Source organism: Psammomys obesus, unplaced genomic scaffold (genome assembly GCF_907164565.1).
Source record: "Psammomys obesus unplaced genomic scaffold, mPsaObe1.curated_primary_1811, whole genome shotgun sequence".
Lineage (NCBI taxonomy): Eukaryota > Metazoa > Chordata > Mammalia > Rodentia > Muridae > Psammomys > Psammomys obesus.
The window spans coordinates 9,603,047-9,623,687 of NW_026585698.1; the positions used below are offsets into that span (position 1 = coordinate 9,603,047).

General features: G+C 43.7%; 1 protein-coding gene across 4 annotated transcripts in view; it reads left to right on the forward strand.

Annotated features, from left to right (window-relative positions):
- Nucleotides 1-20,641, forward strand: part of Fam13c (family with sequence similarity 13 member C) — a 101,724-nt gene that overhangs the window by 9,867 nt on the left and 71,216 nt on the right. For 3 of the 4 annotated variants that reach the window (XM_055598929.1, XM_055598926.1, XM_055598927.1), the window contains one exon: nt 170-371. In XM_055598929.1, the coding sequence (XP_055454904.1) occupies nt 297-371 (75 nt within the window). In that variant the 5' untranslated portion in view covers nt 170-296. Of the gene's footprint in view, nt 1-169; nt 372-20,641 lie in introns of those variants that run through there. The other variant, XM_055598928.1, reaches the window with a different exon arrangement.

Below are 20,641 nucleotides of genomic sequence, written 5' to 3' on the forward strand. Positions count from 1 at the left end.
TAAAAAGAAAAAACAAGAATGACATTCACATTTCTTGGGGTTTTTAGGCTTATAAAATTGCCTGCGCCTAGGTTCCCTTCGAAAACAGAGTGATAAATCTCGTCAGCTCTTTTCAGTACAGGTTTATTCTGTTTTGGGTGCCTTCTAAATTGGGTCGTTCTTCTTGCAGAGATGAAAACAATAAAGAGAACTACCCACAGGCGGGGGCTCGAATAGATGAGCTTGTTCCGCCCTCCCATGAGGCCCAGCGGCATGTAGAACAGACCCTGCTGGTGGATGGAGTGCTGAGACCCACTATGGGCAACTTCAAGTCCCGAAAGCCCAAGTCTATCCTCAGAACCGAGAGCGGCCGTAACCATGGAGAAAGCCAGGTACAGCCCCACTATCAGGCCTCAGTCATGGAAAGGCTTCCCTGGGTCGGGGGCACAACCGCGTAGTGGGCTCACACACACACACACACACACACACACACACACACACACACGCACACACGCACACACGCACACACGCACACACGCACACACACGCACACACATGCACGCGTGCGCGCTTGTGCTTCTTCTGAGCTCGGCTAGCTTCCTGCCTCAGCCCCCTGAGTGCTGGATGACAGCTTTGTATGACCACATCACACTAGGTTGATATTTTATAAGTTTAATTTTTTTTCCTGCTTGTCTAGAAATGCAGCAAAGGAAATGATCTTTTAATTGAGAAGTCCCTGGCAATTTATATTCTTAGGAGATGTTGAATACACATGACCTATCATAATCGCACTTGGCAGTCACATTTCCAACAACTCCAAGATTACATTTGTAATATACCCAAACATAACCTTTGGAATATGGTGGTTCCATGAGTGTTAGTTAGGTTTGATTGTTTAACGCTTAGTCACCTGAAAAACAAAGTAGGGGGCTCAAGGTGTGATAGGTTAATTACGTGCCACTATTACTGAAGTCTGATCTAATTTGCAAACTGACACCAGGTGATCCTCCTGTTAGAACAGCCACGGTGGTGTAGCCTATTTGATTGACTTTATGTGCCTTTGCTGTTTTATGGTTTTGGCATCGTGACCTCCTGGGTAGGCCTTTCATTTTCCAGTGAGGTGTAAATTATCGTGAAGATAATTATCGTAAGCTCCGACTTTCATTGTGGAGAGGGGCAGCCATTCCCAATACCCCTCCTTTCTGGCAAGCTTGAGACTCTAAATCCACTGCAGCATTTCTCTTTCAAGGAGGGTTGTGCTGGGGATGCAGATTCCAAACCGACTGGTCCTTGCGGGTGGGGATCTGATCTAACATCCTTTCCCAGGGGGACCACCTGGGACGCTTCAGAATGGCCAGCCAGCCCTCCTCAAAAAATGCCACCTTTCTTGGAGTTCTCTAGTGTGGCCTCAAAGAAATTACACTGTCATCACTTGTAATAAGGTGGCAATGGGGCATGTAATTTCCAGCCTGTTGCTGAATCTCAGAAAGGTTACAGGAGCAAGATGAGCTGGCGGAGTTCCGGCTCATAATGCTGCATTGCAGACCTGGTCGGAAGGAGGAGCTCCCAGTAGAAGCTAAGTGGCCTGTTCTGACTCCGTGAGTTTCATTCTCAGAGGCAGCGTCATAGGTAATGTTGGTTGTAAAACAGATTTTCCTAATTCAATGTCCTCCTTGAAGGGAAGACTGTATATTATTGGATGTATACAAGTTGGGGTGAAAATGGGGCATGAACTTATGAATGTGGGTGGTGTGGGCACAGGTGGGGGGTAGAGGGAATGGGGAATTATTTTTAAGTGTTTTAGGTTCACACAAACACCTTGCACTCAGTTGTTAGGGGTTAAAAACAGGCGAAAACGACAGGGGAAGTCTGTTTTCAGAAAACAGAATCAAATTGCTAAACCAGAGGTCCTGAACCTGTGGGTTGTGACCCCTTTGGAGTCCAGGGACCCTTTCAGAGGGGTCGCCTAAGACTATCAGAAAACACAGATATCTACATTATGATTCAAAACAGCAGCAAAATTACAGTTATGAAGTAGTGATAAAAATAATTTTATGGTTGGGGGGGGTCACCATAACATGAGGAACTGTATTAAAGGGTCACAGTATTAGGAAGGTTGGGAACCACTGTGCTAAAAGAATAACTATGATGAAATCTTCCTGATTGGACCATTGGACCTTTAATTCTTGTTCCTCCTAGTCTTGGGTTGGCTGTCATGAAGCCCTGACCTTTTCATTAAAGTTAAAAAAAAAAAAAAACCCATCTTGCTCTAGTCTGCTAGTGTCAGAGGGCTAGGTCTGTTCCTTTCTTTGAAGTATCAAGGGCTTAAAGTATCTTGTTCTTCACCATGGGTGTGCTTGGGGTTGTTCTTGGTCAAAGACACAAACCGGCCCTAACACTAAGGACAGTCGCAAGCCAACTCTGGAAGACCTGGACAACTGTCTACAGGTGACAGAAACTGAGGGAGCTGTGATGAGTGGATGCCCAGTGATTCTGAAATCTGAAAGGTCTGAGCACCCATCACACCAGCAGTGCAAACAAGATAATAAAATGAATTTCCTCTGAATTAGAAAGAGTGCCTTGATGGAGAGTAATCAAGGCTGATCTCAAAGGGGGTAGGCAGTATAGATTCTGAGTTTTATAAAAATGGAGGATTATAGTTCTTTCACAGGAAAAAAAAATACCTAGAAGACATACACTAATAATACCAGTAAAGCAACACACTGAGTGGGGGGCGAGGTCTATATTTTTATTAAGCTCCGTAGGCCATCTGCCTTGCTTTTAGCCAGGATATAATTAGGAAAGAATCCATTATGCAACCAGCCTTTTGTCTGTGTTGTTATATCTGAGAATGAAGTTTGTTTAATCAGATAGAACAGGCCACTTAGTCCCACTGGGAATGTGACCTCTGATGTAATGGGAGCTACAATATACCTCCCCGTCTGAAAACCAGTGCCTTGGGTGACTTAGAGTCAAATGAAAAAGGCTACAGACAACTTTGCACAATATGCATGATCATCACCCATCACACTTAGCGTTGGCTATTTTCAGGTCAATCCCCATCATGACTTGCATAAATGTAGACCGAGCCATCCCATAAGGGTTTGGGTTACAAGGTAAACGTGACATTCACATGGTTGAACTCAAAGTGTGGTGGAGAGTTCTGTGTGTAAGACTATGGAGGCTTTGGACAGCGGCTGCATTTGAGCCTCCTTTGCAGCCGTGAATTCCGCCGGATGCTTCTTGCCTCATTTAAGCCACTGAGTTCTAACTGCTTTGTTACAGGGTTTTCGCCTCCCTCCCAAACCCTGTGAAAACCCACAGGATCAGCTTCTTAAGTTGAAAAGCCTTGCTGTGAAAGCTGGAGAGCACCCATGTAGGCCTGTGGCTGCGGCCAGTTCTCACTTTTCTCTTCACAAAGTTGGGATGGATGGCCCTAAAGTTGCCCTTTGGTTTGATCCTAATCAAAGGGTTGGGTCTTCAGGGAAAAGAGGCCCCAGAAGTTGTGGACAGTGTGGCCTAATCCCCAACTTTTCTTGCCATTCTCTTAATAAACACCATATTCAGAATGAGCAGGTCCCATCTGATGGGTCAGAGTCATTGACCTTTCTTCCTTCTTGATCTTGGCCACATCTGTGAGAAGGACATGAAGTAAGAGACTCTGGAGGTAGTCTTTGCATATGAAGGCTCCAGGTCTGCATCCCATTTAAATGATTTAAGAGAGAGGGATTTAGGCATATTTACTGACAGAAGACCAGGAACCATGGAGAATATGGAAGCTTGACCTGTAAGGAGCTGAAGTGTTTGAGATGCAGATATTTAATTGAGTCACAGTTTTCTTTTGTGCTTGCTTATCCCCTTCTCCTTTAGACAATAAACTATGTGTGAAATGCATGTCTTCCTCACTGAGTGGTCCCCTGAAAGCCAGGTTTTAGGGTAACTGTTAGTAAAATTCCTTGATACGGTTGAAGTCAAACTAAGATTCATCCCTCCCTGCTCATCCTAAACCCTGGTCCCACTGGAACCCAGGAACAGCTTGTTACTGTTTAGAATGCCTAATTAGGTAACAAACACTCTTCCCAAGGAACAGAACTGACTCAAGGCATGGATTATCCATCCCAGTGTTTCCTGAAATAGTGCCATTGTTTTGAGTGTTGTAGAGGTCAGAACATCTACCCTCCCAAAAATGTGGGAAGGTGAGGTTTGGATGGTAGAAGCAACTTACTGTGTTGGTACTCCAAGCTGTCCAGAGGGCATTCATTTTTAGTGTCGGTAGATGGAGTCTTCTTCACTCTACCATCTGGCACCAGGCTGCACCCCATCTGTATGTCCTCCCCTCTGGTGGCTATTTTAGCAGAATACAAAAAGTAGGAGGCTGTCAGGAGAGCTTTTCTGCAGTGAGCTATGGACTGCCAGCCTCTTGCTAACCCACTTCTTTGGGGGAGACCAGCTGTTTGGTCTGGCATATATATGCATCTCCATTTGGCTGCAGCAGGCATGTTAAGAGGTTGGCACATGATCCAGACCTGCTTGTGAAATTTTCATTTTCATCCTTCTACAGAAAAAAAAAAAAAAAAAAAACCTTTAAATACTTGGAGACAAAATAACCTATTAAACATTTACTGTATGTTTCTTTTTAGAAGCTATAGTTCTTCTCGTGGTTGACTCTAAATTAAAAGATAGTTTTCGTTTTGTGCCACTGTCTCGTGCCATCACACATAACTAAAGTGATCTTTCCAGTTATGGGTCTACTCTGTGTGCAGTTTTATTTTTCCTCCTGAGCATGTTGAGAACATGGACACACTGGTTCCCTCACTTGCCTGGGTAATTATCTTCCCTCGTGGCTTCTGTTATATGATTTCTTGCATATGATTTCACAGCACAGTGTAGCTGTTTTGCATCAGTTCTTGCCAGGGTATGGATTTTCTGTAAGATCTTACTGGTCAGAAAGAGAAGTGGACCTGATTTATTTTTTCTAGTTTTCTTTCTCTGTGAGAAGAGGAAAGCAGAGTGGCTCTGAGGACTCGGAGATTCTTGGAAGTGAGGACAGCAGGGTGGGTGTTTGAATTTACTGGTATCCTCCTATGGCCTGGGCCTGGTGGGTACTTGGATGGGAGGCCATTCGTAAGTTTATCTTTTACTTAACAGCCTCTCAGGTGATGAATGAAGCTGATATGTTTAGATAATTTTATTTAAAGATATAGATACTTAAAGGCATTTTTAGATGTAGGGTGCCTGTAAAGTAAAAAGTGATAAATACATTATTATAAAGACAAATGCATTTTTCTGAGTGACATGAAGGAATCTTAAAAGATCGCTTCATAGGTTACGCATTAAATCTGAGAAGTGTAAAAAAAAAAGGATATGCAAATGGAGTTTTGTTAAAAATGACATACCTGAGCTAAAGGTTTTAAGTTTGCAAGCAATGGCAATCTTTAAAAACGGCATTACAGTGCTTAGAGCCACATCAGCTAATTGAATGCATGTTTCAGAATGTTCTTTCAAAGATGAAGAGTAACTGCAGCTGTAGCTCAGTAGTAGAGAACTGGCCGATATGCATGTGAGAGGCTCTGGATCCATATTTCTTTGTCTCTGTCTCTTGCGCTCTCTCTCTCTCTCTCTCACACACACACACATACACACACATACACATACACGCAAGCACATAAAACAAGTTCAAACACACATGACTGCATACTCACAGCGCAAGGAAGTATTGATGGTCCTGGCTGAGTGTAGCCATGGAGAATGGTGGGACTTGCCCCCCTGTCCACACTGCCTGGAGTATTTAACAGAGATGCAGGTTGCTCTCATATAGAACACCTGTTAAAGTTTCCCCCTTTGCCCCTCATGCATTTTGTGTGTGTGTAAACAAAATCTAACTTGTACAGTTTCTATTTAGTTATAAATACAGTAAACTAGGCTACTAACCCAACCAACAACCTGGAGCCTTAGTGACTTAAACCCACAAAGACACTCTTCCCACATGTAGCCCTTGTTGGTGGATGGGAGGGGCCTGTGTTCAGCTGCTCCATGGCTCCTGCATCCCTCCATCGGGTTCCAAGATTTGATGCTTCCATCCAAAGGTTCCTTCGATGAACCCCAGAGACCAGCATTTGAGGGACAGTGTATCGGCTGGTAGGTACACTGACAGTTAATATTGGTTGTCAACTTGGAAAGATCTAGAATCTCAAAGGAGACAGCCTTCGTCCATGCCTATGAGGCATTAGCTACCACCCTAAATGTCACCCCGTTGGTTGTTAATTGGATAAAAAGGAGAAAGTCGGCCGAGGAACCAGTACCCATCTTCTTCTGCTCACCTGTCACACACCAGTGGCACGATGTGACCAGCCATCCCACCCTCTTGCTTCAAGACCCTAGCACGATGGTCTGAACCCTCATGCTGTGAGTCAAGACAAGCTCTTCCTTCTTGTGGCTTCTGTCATGTTTTGTCACAACAATAAAAGAAAGAAGTAACTGATACGGGTGTGGACGGCTGTGGGCTCACATGTCTCCTTAGTCCTTGACTTTCTGGGTGACTTGGGAAATCAAAGCCACTTTTTCTGTCAGCCTTTCCTGTTCTTGTAAGACGAAGATGATCGAATTTCCCATAAGAGGGTTGTGGGGATTAGAAGGTGTGATGAGGGACAGGGCTTAGTGTTCCAGCACTCACCTCATCTGAAGAAAGCCTGGGGTTAGATCCCTACAAGTTAAAAATAGGTAACTTTACATGTTCAGAAACTTTTAGGGGTGGGGCACAAGTAGTTTATAGAATGTTTTATTTCCATTTGACTGAGTATATATGAAACCTAACTAAACAAATTCCTTGAATTAAACTAGGCTACTAACCCAACCAACAACTTGGAAACTTAAACCCAGAAAAACACACTTTTCCCATGTGCCATGTGGCCCCTATTGATGCATGGGAGGAGTCTTTTCACTGGAGTCAGTTAATGAGTGCTGTTTAGAAAGACTGTCTTGAGCCCTTCTGGTTTGAGAGTCTCAAGAGAAAAAAAAGAATCTGGAGGTTCCTATGTTAACTAGTCAAAGTTCCAGGGCTACAGGGCTACACAGAATTTGTGTTCTCTCATAATTAATTATCCAGAGCTGGTCACGTGCTACCATGCTGATTACAATCCTGGACCGGGAAGTAATGCCATACACTATGCCATGGGGGACAGGAATGAATGATGGCCAGCGGCACGAACGACTTTCGAATTGTTTATTCAAAAGAGTGGCTAACCCAAGAAAGACTATGTTAATTGATCTTTTCTCCCCATGGCTTAAAAGTAAAGAATTATTAATGATGTTAATGGCAAAGACTAGAGAAGAACACTAATTAGCTTTAGCTGTCATGTTATATTATTTAAGCAGGAGCTGCTCAGGTTTTCTGCAGCACTCCATTATATGCTCCTGTTATTCTTTCAAAGAATGAGAAAAGTAGATCTAGTTTGAAATACTCTCAATTGCCAAGTGAAATTTTAGAGCCCTTTAATTTTGCTGTTTTACTTAGAGGGCAAAGAGTGGTCTTACTCTTGTAGAAGAGGGTGATTTGGGGCATTCCAGCAAACCTTTGGATTAGGGACAGCTGAAGGGTGTGTCACAACTTGGAAGCATTTTTAAATTTGATACAAAAAGACTACCTACAGGAAGATGACTTGACCATTTGTTTATTTGTCCAACATGAGAGCTGGGCTCCTACTTACATACCTGTGACAATCCACAACCTCCCATGCTAAGTGACATTGTCAAGAGCAGACCATTGTTCTTTTGACAAGATGTAAAGCAGTAAGGGCTGACACAGCCTGTTCTGGAGCTAGGAAGAAAAGCTGTTTAGAAAGTCTGGACAGCAGAAAAATAATGAGCTGAACACCTTGGGTAACTAAGAATCACGTATCTAAATGTTGTCAACCATGGTTAGATATGACCGAGAGAATATATCAAGTGCAAGCCTGCAGTCTGAGGCTCTGTGCTTCCTGGTAAGGTACAGTTTTCAGATTAAATACAGACTGACCTACTAAATTTGAATTTCAGATAAGTAATATTTTTAGAATAAATTGTTTTAAATGTTGAATGTTATGTACTTAATTTAACTAGTTAGCATAAACTCAAGGTTATCTGAAATTTAGATTCAGCCAAGTAGCCTATAATTTATTTGCTAACTCTGAGAGCCTATCAGGAGTGAGCAGCATGGTATTCAACCAAGCTACCATCTCCCAGGGTGCACCTGTGTAACTGTACCCCTGTCACTCCAGATCTGCCTAAAATTAAAATTTTCTTATTGGGGGCTGAAGCGATGACTCAGTGGTTAAGAGCACTTGTTGCTCTTGCAGAGGACCCAAATTCAGATCCTAGCACCCACAATGTGCAGCTCGCAACCACTTGGAACTCCACCTTCAGCAGATCTGACACCCTCTTCTGGCCTCTGGGGGCACTGCGCTCACATGCACAAGCACACAAAATCAAACCTTTAAGCCGTTTCTGTTTATCTTTCGAAGATAAAAATGATTTAGAAAGGGGAATCAACAGTTAAGCTGTTTGTGTTTATCTTTTGAAGATAAAAATGATCTAGAAAGGGGAATCAACAGTTTGTTGAAATTGAGACTTATTTCAGTATTTGTTTTTTCTTTAGGGTTTAAATCACATAGCTGTCTAGGGGAAAGCTGCCGACGGTATCAGGATGAGGAGGTACCCAGGAGGGTTAGAAACTCTTTACCCAGAGGTTTTTGGACCACCCTTCTTACAGAATCTGCCTTGCTTGGGTAATGGCCATGATAATGTGATAGGAACGCTGACTTTCATGAGGGACTTCTTTGTCAAAATGATAAAAAGTGACACAGTTTCAGTAGTGCCATGTTTTGTGCACTAATCCTATTGATGATAAGCAACCAGCCAGAGCATGCTGGCTTAGAAAACTGTGATTAACCGAGGCTTCTGTTGTATGTATACTTACACGAGAGGACCACAGAACTCTTTGAAGCACTGTTCTGTAGCTGCCTCTGATGGCCTGGGACCCTGGGTGGACCTGACCTCCTCATCTAACAAGGCTACATCTTGTTTTGTAATAAAGCTTGTTATCATCGACCCTTACAACCTTATTGCTTGATAAGTTGCAGTCACCGTTTATGGGTTTTTCATAGAAACGGAGGCTAGGAACCCATCCTTGCATTCCTTACAATGCTGAGTTATAGCATTAAAATTGCTGGCTGGGTAATGTCATGGGTAAGGGAAGGTTCCCATAGCAAAAGGTCATTCAGGTATCAGATTCGTGGGATTTTTTATCTGCAACTAACATTAAATACCAGCAGGAAAACTACTAAGGTTTAGTGGTACGTCAGTCTGCCAGCATGGTATAGGGATGGAGTTTGGCTGTTTAGAGTGTTTTAATTCAGAAAGCCCTGATGGTTGTGTCCTTAAGTATGACCCACCAGAATTAAATACCCAGGGGCATCATTCACTGTTATAACTTGTGGCTTTACAGAGGATATGGTTCCCTCTCACCTCCTTCTCTTGGAAGCGGTACCTTCTCTACTCTAGTGAAACTGACAGCCGACTCAGAAATGCCAACAGCTTAGTCACCTGAAGACCAAGAATGCTCTCTGTGAAGAACATGAAGATTAAACTAAAAGCCTGGATTAGCTGAATTCTACATACAAAACAGGCAAACAGGAAAGATCTGTGGTTCTTTCTTTGTTAAATTTTTTTATTACTACAATTTTATTACTACAAAATTACTCAATAATGTATAATTGATGAGATTCACTGTGGTATCTCCATATAGGCACACCCAGTGCATTAATCATGTCTACCCTCCTTCCTCCTACCCCCTTCTGCCCTCTCCCTTCTCTCTCTTTTAGGTCCTGTAGTCCTTGTTTTGTCTTGTTTGCATGTTTATGAGAAAATGTGTCAGTTCTCTTTCTGTGTGACTTATTTCACTTAACATAGTATCTTTCAGCTTCAGCCATTTTCCTGCAGAAGGACACAGTTTTACTCATTGTATATTTACACTTGTTATTTTCTTTACTCATTCATGTGCTGATGGGCGCATAGGCTCATTCTGCACCGCGGCCATTACAAATAGCACTGTAATAAGAGCATGGGGAATACCTTTCTTTTTAATTTAATTTAAATTAATTTCATTATGTTTTATCGGTGACATACAGGGACTTTTGACAGCTCTGATGACCTTTTCTACCTGTGAAGAAAATTAAAAGAAACCGCCCCCACACCCACAAGAAAGCAAGACGCTCTCTGTTGAATTGCTAAAGACCTCACCCTTATGCTAAGCAAACAAAACACCCAAATCAAAACTCAAACAGCATGGAAAATTAAAAATCATTTCTGTGGGAGAAGTGTCTGCCAGAGGAAGGGTTGATGGTTAGCGGAGTTGGTGGGCTGTGTGCGGGGCAGGGATGGATCATGGGAGCTCTCCTTCTTCAGAGGATACTGTTCAGTCAAGCCACTAACAACTAGCTAGCTGTATGCAGACTGGGTGGTGTGGTAGTTAGTGCTGGTCATTTGATTAGGTTGAGAAGTGCTAAGAGTTGAGCAAAGCATGCTCTTGTGTGTAAGCATGAGGGATTTTGCAGGCAGCACGATCCACTGGAGGGTGGCGTGGAATAAAAGTGAAGAAAGAAGAAAGCCACTGGCACAGGAATTCCACCTCTCTGCTCTCTGGCCTCCACGATGTGAGCTCTCTTCTCCACTGAGTCATCCCTGCCATGAGCCCAAAGAAACTCACCCTCCTACCCCTTTCTAGTTGTTTGCCAAGAACAATGGCACAGTGATGAAAAGCCCAACTAGTGTTGGTGGACTCAAGGTAGAATCGGCATTGGCAGTCAGCATGACGAGGTCGCAGAGGCTCATGATGGATTAGTCAAAGGCTCCAATCTCTGGGCAGCAGACACAGAATTCTGATTCTAAATGCCCTGAAAGTCTTTGTAGACTCCATTTTTAAAAAATTGCCTTTCAAAACTGGTAGCTACAGTAATTCTTAAGCATTATTCTACTTTTCTATACTTGAAATCTCAGTATTTGGGTCAAGCTTTAGAAACGATACAACCAGAGCTTCTGAGGTTGTCTGATTATGGGATGCTCGGCCTCTGAGGACAGAGGATATTTTGCTGACTAATTGCTTCCGAAGCTGGTTTACTTTGAGTCTTTCTCACTTGTGGTCCAGGAGGTAAATGCGACTCGCCAGAGAGACTTGTTATGATGATGCATGCATCTCTGCGCCTGCTCCCTCTTGACTTTGACTTCTATGTTGTGTGTCTGTGTGCAGCCATGTCCTTAGCGTCAGAAGCAATAACTCACTTTATTCTCATAACTACCCCTGGAGGTACATTGGCTCTCACCATCCCTTTTTGCAGTGGAGGAAACAGAAGCACACAGAGAAGTCATTTGCTCCAGGCCATAGCAGTTGAATGAGAGGCTGAGAGGTATCACTAGCCGGAGATGTATTTTCATCCTGGTGGTTGTAGTAAGAGCTGGTTCGGGCTGAGTATTGATTTGGAGGGGACATTAAACATACAAAGGAGCCATCAATACCCACATCACATGGTCTCCACTGAATTTGCTTGTGTCTAGAACCTTGGGGGATAAAGCTTGACCAGACTTGGGAATAGAGAGTTACTGTAGTGTCACTGAGGAGCCTTCATCGCACACAAATACTATGGCTTGGTACATTTGATATGACAATTCTGAGGCATTATGGGGGTACTTTTCTATCAGGTAGTGACAAGGGCAGTTCTGTTTAATCATGGCACAGGAGCAGAAAGTTGCAAGGTGAGTTTCTACCTACTTCACACTCTGGTAATTCTGTCTGTTTTTATGCTTCTGGCGGCTACTGTCTGGGGAAGCTGACCCAGGCTGATAACCAGTCACTGGAGTTTAAGCAATTGTGTTGAGGATGAAGAATAAAGTGTGACGTAATTGGTGACCAGATAGACCATGTGACCTTTAAGGGCTAGCTTTCTTAAAATTAGGGACGGAGCTGACATAGTGCTGCGGGTATTGATTTACCACCAACTTGGGCCATGGTGGGATGGCAAGCTGCAGAGCTCATTGACATTTAAGCTAGGGTTTGGACTGCTAGAACATCCTAGGGTGCTCTCTCTCTCTCTCTCTCTCTCTTCCTGTGACATAGGACATCTCTTCCCAATATGCCTTCAAACACTGCTGTCACCATGATGCAAAGGGATGAGACCTGTGCTTGTGTCTGGGGAGGAGACAGCGATATCCATAGCCATGGCCTTCCCGTCATGGCTGGTAGAAGCAAAGCGTGTCTTTTTGCTTGTATTTGGAATCCCAGGGTGGCACCTCTGGTGACCTATCTGTAAAATAAGGGATGATAACAGCCACTTGTAGTTCCCAATTGGGGATTAAGTAAGATAATCTTTTTAAGCACTGACTGCAATGTGTGGTACCTGGCAAGAGATCGATAGATGTTAGACTAGGAGCCAGGTACCATGGCTGTCACATCCTGGCATATTGTCATTGTAGTATCTTTTCCTCTCGGGAAAGCGCCACGTGTTCTGTGGCCATGGTGACAAGGAATGATTAGAATCCTTGGTTTGGGCGAGGTTTATGCTTCCTCTTAGCCAGTGCACATGTCAGCAACCTGGTTGTAAAGCCAAGCAGTAAGAACTTAGCTCTGGCATTTGTACCTTTTTGAGTCTACAGTACTCTAGCTTTGCTCCTGCAATTGAAGGCATCCTGCTATTCAAAGGTTGCACTTGTGACTGTAAGGGTCTCAACCTGGCATAAGACCATGAAGCTGTCTTCCTTGCTCAGGAAGACTTTGTCCTTTAAATCATGGCTTCCCCTTGGTTTAGCAAGCAGTGAGTTGTGCTTTCTGTTCAGCTACTGAACTGGGACTTCCTCCAATGACAGAGATCCATAGAAAGTAATAGAGGGTCAGGGATTTGGAGCTGTATGGACAAGTTCACACAGTGGATCCAGTTCATGCAGTAGGAGTTTCTAGGTGGGAAAAAAATGATGGGGAGGGGGATTTCCAAAGCCGAGGGGACACACTGTTCCTGGAGAGGGCTGATGACATGCAAAGGGGCCGCCTCACTGGCCACACCTGGACTGTGATACAAGGAGAGAGGTGTGTATGAAGCTGGACAGCAACATTCTGTAGAGGCTGCGCCGTCAGGGCCTTGGATTCTATCTCTCCTACTTAGCTTCAGCTTCCAACTTGACAAAGCCAAGTTTCATCAGAGGGAGCATCGGTGGAGGAGTTAACTCCTTCAGAATGGCTCAGGGTGGGCATTTCCGTGGAGGCATTTTTTTCTTGGTTGTTGATTCACATAGGAGGGCTCAGCTCACTGTGGTGATGCTATCCCTGGGCACCAGGGTTCCAGGGTTATCTAGCAGGCTGAGCATGGGCTGTGGGGAGCAAGGCAGCATTCTTCATGGTTCTCTTGAGCCACAGAACAAGGCAGTAGCCACCATTTCTCATTTTTCTCATGGGCCACAGGGAGCAAGGCAATGGGCAGCATTCTTCATGGTTCTTCCTCTCTTTCCTACTTGAGTTCCTGCTCTGAATTCCCTCCGCGATGGACTGTGACCCAGAAGAGTAAAGCAGACTAGCTCACCATCCTAGAGTGATTCTTGTCCAGGACCTTTTCAAACATTTTCTGTTAAGTTCTAACCACAAGAGTATGAGCCTCACCATAAGAGGAGGTGTCTTTGGAAATGCTCCATTAAGAGTATGTCTCTTCTATTTTGGCCACCATGCTTTTGAACTCTGGATTTATGCTTAAAGAATTTCTCATATTAAAAAGACCAAATTCCCCTGACCCCCAACTACATAGAAGAAGAAATGGCCAGTATTTGCTTTTCCACCATTCCTATTGGGACATGGGGCATCTTGGCTTTGGTTGCCTGTCCCATTCTTGGCTATAGAGCTATACAGCTATACAGCTGTATAGGTTATACAGCTCATAGAAATGAACTCTGGTGTGGAACCTATGCAGCAGGAAGTGAGATCTGGGTAGATGCAATTGTAAGTACTGTGCAGTGGTGAATTAGCTACTTGTCAATCACATGATCTCACATTTAAAAAAGATTTAAATTTACATATATATAAACATACAGTGTTTTGCCTGCATCTCTATTTATGTACCGTTTGTGTGTCTTGTGCTTGTTGAGGCAAGAGTAGGGCCTCAGGTCCTTTGGAACTGGAGTTGCAGAGAGGTGTGAGCTGCCATTGTGTGCTGGGAATTGAACCCAGATCATCTGGAAGAAATAGTCACTGCTCTTGCCTGCTAAACCATCTCTCCAGCCCCATGTTCTTATATTTTAGTATCATTGCAATCAAGATGCTTTCTTGAATGCATGAATGTAATATAGCTTGATAACATGCATTTAATTAGTTCCTTTTTTTTTTAAGAAAAAAAAAAAAACAAAAAACAACAGTGGCCTCAGATCAGCAGTTTGGACTCAGTACTCAAGGCTGTAGTAGAACCCCTCAGCTGGGTCAGCGCTGAGCTTATTTTGGGGTCCTCCTGGTTCACAGCCTTTGGACTGGTTCTCCAACCTAAGTAGTTTTTCTTCTTGGCATATTAATCTTTATTAAATCATTTTTCTTATTGTTTCAAGTTAAAAATCCAGACTAGTTCTTTCAAGACTTTTTTTTTTGAGACTGTGACTATATTAATTATGTATGTATGTATGTATGTATTTATGTAATTATGTTTGTTGTTGCTGTACCAAAAGCAACTTCAGGTGGTCATGGAGTCAGGCACATGAGGCCTCTGGCGCATTGCACCTGCGGCCAGGGATCCGACAGAATGAATGTTAGCATTCACTTTGCTGTTTCCCTTTTATTCGCTCTAGGACCCCAGCCTGTTGATGCTGCTGTGTATATTAAGGGCAGTCTTTTCACATCAACTACATGAGACTAGGTACTCCCTTACAGACAGACTTAGAGATTGTTTTTTTTTTGGAAAGTGTGGAGCCTATCAAGTTGCTAGTCAGTATTAACCATAATAGTTTTTTTTTTTTTTTTAAGTTAGGGTCTGTTTATTAATGTTTTATTTTTTTCACTTGTATTTTCTGTGTATAGGTGTTTAACCTGTGTGCATTCTGCGTATCAAGTGCAGGTGTTGCCTGTGGAGGCTAGCAAAGGGCGTTAGATTACCCTATTATTAGGTCTACAGAATGTTGAGAGGGTTGTTAACTACGATATGGGTTCTGGGAACCGAGCCCAAGACCTCTGGAAGAGCAGTCAGTGTTCCTAACATCTGAGCCATCCTCTCTCCAGACTCTATTAATGAGTTTTAACAACAACAAGAAATTTTCCCTAAAAATGTGTCCTACAAAATTCTTTACGTTAATAATTCATCAGCAAATGGTTACTGGGTGTCTGTTGCAGATATTATGGAGGACAAATCCTGTGTGACAGGAACCCGCGTGGATCATTCATTCCCACACATGACTGTTGGTTGGCAGTGGCAAACTCCTTGTGTAGACAATGAAACACCGTCACAGCATAACAGGGGAGATGGGCATGATTGCTGGCTTCCTTCTTGTAGATCTCCTTCAGTTCTTCGTGGTATCACTTGCCTGGTGTGGTTCCTTTAATTATCCCTCTGGCTCTAAGCCCTGTGGAAATTAGTTTGAAGCATGGCCTGTAAGTTAGAAATGCTGGATACTTTTATCCCAGAAGCAGTGCTATGTGGTTGAGGGTTGTGCATGGCCTGCTCTTTTTGTTTCCTTTTTAGCTGCTTTGTTTCTGAGTTAAGCTCTTCTTGGAGTAAGTACAGTTAATATTTAGATCTCAAAGCTTTTTTCAGGCTTTCCTCAGGCCCACGTTAAAAAAAACAAAACAAACATACAAACAAAAACCCAAACTCCTTCTGGGCTGGGAAATGGCTCAGCCAGTAAAATATTTCCTGTGCGAGCATGCAGACATGACTTTGGACGCCCAGCATTCATGTAGAAAGCTGTGTGTGGCAGTGGGCCTGCAGTTCCTGCTCTTTGGAGGCAGAGACGGGCAGATCCAGGAGGCATGCTTGCCAGCCAGCCTTGCCTGAGGATAAATCTGTGCTCAGTGAGAGAACCAACCAACCTCAAAAAATAACATAGAGATCCATTGAGGAAGACATCTGATATCAACCTCTTACCTCCGTGTGCATTATCACACATCACATAGACAAAGCTTTATCTTTAAAAAAATGGGTCTTTGTCTTTTTTTTTTTTTTTACATCACATGTATGTGTGCATATGTATGCTTGCAGGCTGCATAGTATACATTTGCAGGTCAGAGGATGGTTAGCAGGGACTGGCTCTGGCTCTCTTTCTACCATGGAGGTTCTGCATGTTAAATTTAGATCAGCAAGCTTTTGCCCACTGAGCCATCCTGTCGACCCAGCACAAAGCTCTATCACAGATACCTGTATTTGGAATAGTGTGATCCAGTGTGTCTTCTTATCCTTGGAAGCAAAAGCTCTGTACATTCTGCTTGTGGCTGAGGAATGCATCAGCCAGCTTTGCATCACTAACAAAGCAGACCCAAGCTTCTTGAAAAAGTAAAAAAAGGGGTTACTTTCACTCTCAGCTTTTGACATGGCAGCTGGCATTTATGTAGGGCCATATGGTCCCAGGTTAAAGTAGAGCGGAGAGAAAGAACAGGCAGTGCGGCCCAATCCCTTTCAGGGGACACACCTAATGTCTTAGTTAGGGTTTCATTGCTGTGAAGAGACACCATGACTGTAGCAATGCTTACAAAGGAAAACATTTAACTGGGCCTGGCTTACAGTTCAGAGGTTTAGTCCATTTTCATCATGGCAGGAAACATGGTGGCATGGAGGCCAACATGGTGCTGGAGAAGGAGCTGAGAGTTTTACATCTTGACCACAGGCAGCAGAAGGGGACTGTGTGCCACACTGGACATAGCTTGAGCGTAGAAGACCTCAAAGCCAGCCCTCATGCTGACACACTTCCTCCAACAAGGCCAAACCCACTCCAACAAAACCATGCCTCCTAATAGTGCCAGTCCCTATGGGTCAAGCATTCAAACATTGGAGTTTATGGGGGCCATACCTATTCAAACCACCACACCTAATGACTTAGAAACTTCCCACAAAGGCCCCACCTATTACAAGTCCAAAGCTCCTCCCAAGACTGTTACTATGACCAAGCTTTTGCATATGTTTCTCTGGCATATGCTTAAACAAACCATAGCAGAAATTGCTAGAAAACTTAACTGGGAAACCAGAGGCAGAAGTCACTTCTCAATGTCTGGCAAGTGTTGGCCTGTGGGATCCTGCTCTGTGCTAATGTTGTAGACAGTAATCTTTTAAGACACTCATCCCCAAAGCCTCAAATCTTGAGGATTGCTAAGGAGGAGGTATTGATTCCTTAATGTTAAGAACTGGACATCTTTGAACTACTGTTATAAAGGTTATGAAGTCATAACTGCAAGTAAGGTTTGTGATTTCTAATATTACCACCACTTTCAGTGTTGATTCTCTTAAGGCAGCATAGAATCATTTCCTGGTCATGGTTTCCTTTCCCTTTTTAGTTTGCTGGAGTCCAGTGCCTAGCATTTCATTTATACTACTTCTCATCATACCTGTGGTCCCTGAAGTAGTGTTGTTTCCCTGTCTGCTGAGAGCTCCACCCAAATGGAGAGAGAGAGAGAGAGAGAGAGAGAGAGAGAGAGAGAGAGAGAAAACTGTTGCAAAGCCAGGAGAGATAAAAGTTTTTGGAGCATCCTTAAAGGAGGATTTGGAATGGCTTGCAGATCGGTTGTGCTTATCTTCAAATCCTCAATGACTATTTCCATGAAAAGCAAGACCGATACGTCCCTTGATACAACAGCTTGCTTTTAGTGCTCAGTGTTAAAGACTGCTTAAACCCTTGCTTAATGTCTTGTTTTGTTCAACACTTGGAGGGAATTTAATGTTACATAAGCAAACTGAGGGCCAGCAGATTTCAATGTGCTCAGAATGTCTAAGAAAATGCCTGGTTTGAATTTTACAAGACCATCATCCATGAAACTTTTTTTTTTTTTTTCAATAATGATAAGGCAGAAAGAAAAAGCACTGAAAATAGATTCCTACCAAGCACCCAAGTGCCCTCATCTAAAACCATCCTTGAAAAGCTAGGTTAATGCAAGGAATGCTGCTTGGAAAGTCTGCATATTTCCAGGGCTAACTGCTGTGTTTGGTACTTTATTTGTTCAGTAGAACAATCTGTTCAAGGCCTTCCCTGAGGCCAGACTTTCCTAGCCTCAGTCCAGTTGCAGTGCATGAAAGGGTGTGTGTGGAGAAAGATATGTCCAATGAAGAGGTCTGTTGCCTAGATGCATGTATTCCAAAGCTCTGCAACACTCTGAGAAAATGAGGGAGAAGTTCAGATACTCTGTTTTCACATATGAGCTCGGGCATCTGTTGTAGAATGCCATCTTTTTGGCATGCATGGCACAGCCATTGCCCTCTTGAACCATTAGCATCTGTGATTAATAGCCAGTGCCCCTGCACAAGATTGGGCTCATTAGCTTTCAAGCATGGAGGGGGGAAGGGCTTTTTACCCTTTTCTGAAGATATATATAGGCAGTTAATTGTTGTCAAAGGTAGGGTTTACAAGGCTCTACCCTTCCCTGAAGATATATAAGCAGTAATTGGTTGCTTGGGAGTAGGGACTCATGAGGCCCTCCCACTCCATAAAGATTTATCATTAGGGAAAATTTTCTAGTGGGGAGGGGCTCATTAACTTCTCATCAAGTTTCTACAGACAGTTTAATGGTTGCTCAGGGAAGAGGCTCGTAAACTCCCCCAGAATTTATAGTCAGCTAATGATTATTAGCTAAGGGAGGGGTTCATGAAGTACTTGTCTTAGTTAGGGTTACTATTTCCGAGATGAAACGCCATGACCAGAAACAACACGGGGAGGAAAGGGTACATTTCACTCACAGTTCCATATAACCACTGATCCTCAGAAGCAGTGAGGGCGGAACCTGGAGACGGGAGCTGATTCAGAGGCCATGGAGGAGTGCTGCTCACCAGCTTGCTCAACGTGGCCTGCTTTCTTATTGACCCTAGGACCACTAACTCAGGGATGAGCATCATCCACATGGGCTTGCCCCGCTCTCCCCACCAATTACCGATTAAGAAATGCCCCCAAGGCTTGCCAAGAGCCAGATTATATGGAGCCATTTTTTTTTTTTCTCAGTCATCTCTGATGACTGTAGCTTGTGTCAAGTTGACATAAAAGTAGCCAGGACAGTCCCTCCCGCCTCCCAAGGACTTCTAGGTAGTTAATTGGGAGAGATTTTTAACTCATTTGTAGAGCTCTCTGTAAGTTATCCGTGTTCCTATAAATAATCCTAATTAAACTCATTTGTTCATCAGGCTCTACCTGGATGGGATTGCTTGTTGTTAGTGCCCTATCTGGGGTGGGGAGACCTTTGTCTCCCCAGGAAAAGTTCGTACAATCACAGCAAGCTCTAAGCGCACTGTGTGTGCTGTGAAATAAGTCACATACTACAGAGAATGAGACTCAAAACAAAGACAGAACAGGTATCCTTTGCCACAGGGAAGACAGGAGATGAGGCAGCCTATCCAAGATCCATGGGAGGGAAGTGAACATGCCCGGTGTAACAGATAAGCCTTGCTTCATTTTTTATTTTATTTTATATTAAAATTTTTATATATTAATTACAGTTTATTAATTTTGTATCCCAGCTGTAGCCCCTCCCTCATTTCCTCCTCATCCTACCCTCCCTCCCTCATCTCCTCCCATGACCCTCTCCAAGGCCACAGATAGGGGAGGTCCTCTTGCCCTTCCATCTGACCCTAGCTTATCAGGTCTGATAAGGACTGGCTGCATTGTCTCCCTCTGTGGCCTGGTAAGGCTGCTCCCCCTTAGGGGGAGGTGATCAAAGAGCCAGCTCCTGAGTTCATGTCAGAGACAATCCCTTTTCCTCTTACCAGAGAAGCCACTTGAATACTGAGCTGCCATGGGCTACATCTGTGCAGGGATTCTAGGTTATCTCAATGCATGGTCCTTGGTTGGTGTATCAGTCTCAGAAAAGACCCCTGTGTTCAGATTTTTTGGCTCTGTTGCTCTCTCTGTGGAGAGACTGTCCTCTCCAGGTCTTACCATCTTCCCCTTCTTTCCTAAGATTAGCTGCACTCTGTCCAAAGTTTGGTTATGAGTCTCAGCATCTGCTTTGATACACTTCTGGGTAGAGTCTTTCAGAGTCCCTCTGTGGTAGGCTCACGTCCTTCTTCCTGTTCTCTCCTTCCTCCAATGTCCATCCCACTTGTCTTTCTGAGTGAGGATTAATCCTCATGCCCAGGGTCCTTACTTCATTAAGAAAGAAGGCAAAGGTATGAACCTAAGGGTGGTGAGGCCGTGTAACTTTGTCAGGAAATGGAGAGAAGTCTGCACTTAGTCACAAGAGTCTACAAGGTCAAGGTCTTCCAAAGCTGTTGGAGGGTGTTTCATTTGCAACCCCAGCCCACATTTCTAATGTTTACAGCAAGGGAGAAAGTGCTCCCTATATCATTTGATGATACAGCCACTGAGGGCATCTGCTGTCATCCATATCTAGAGTTGACCTCACTTTGCAGCAGGGAACCCTACCTTGTTTTATGGTTGGCCAGTTGGGTTTACTTGGTTACTGGATAATATTTTTCCTTTCCTTTCC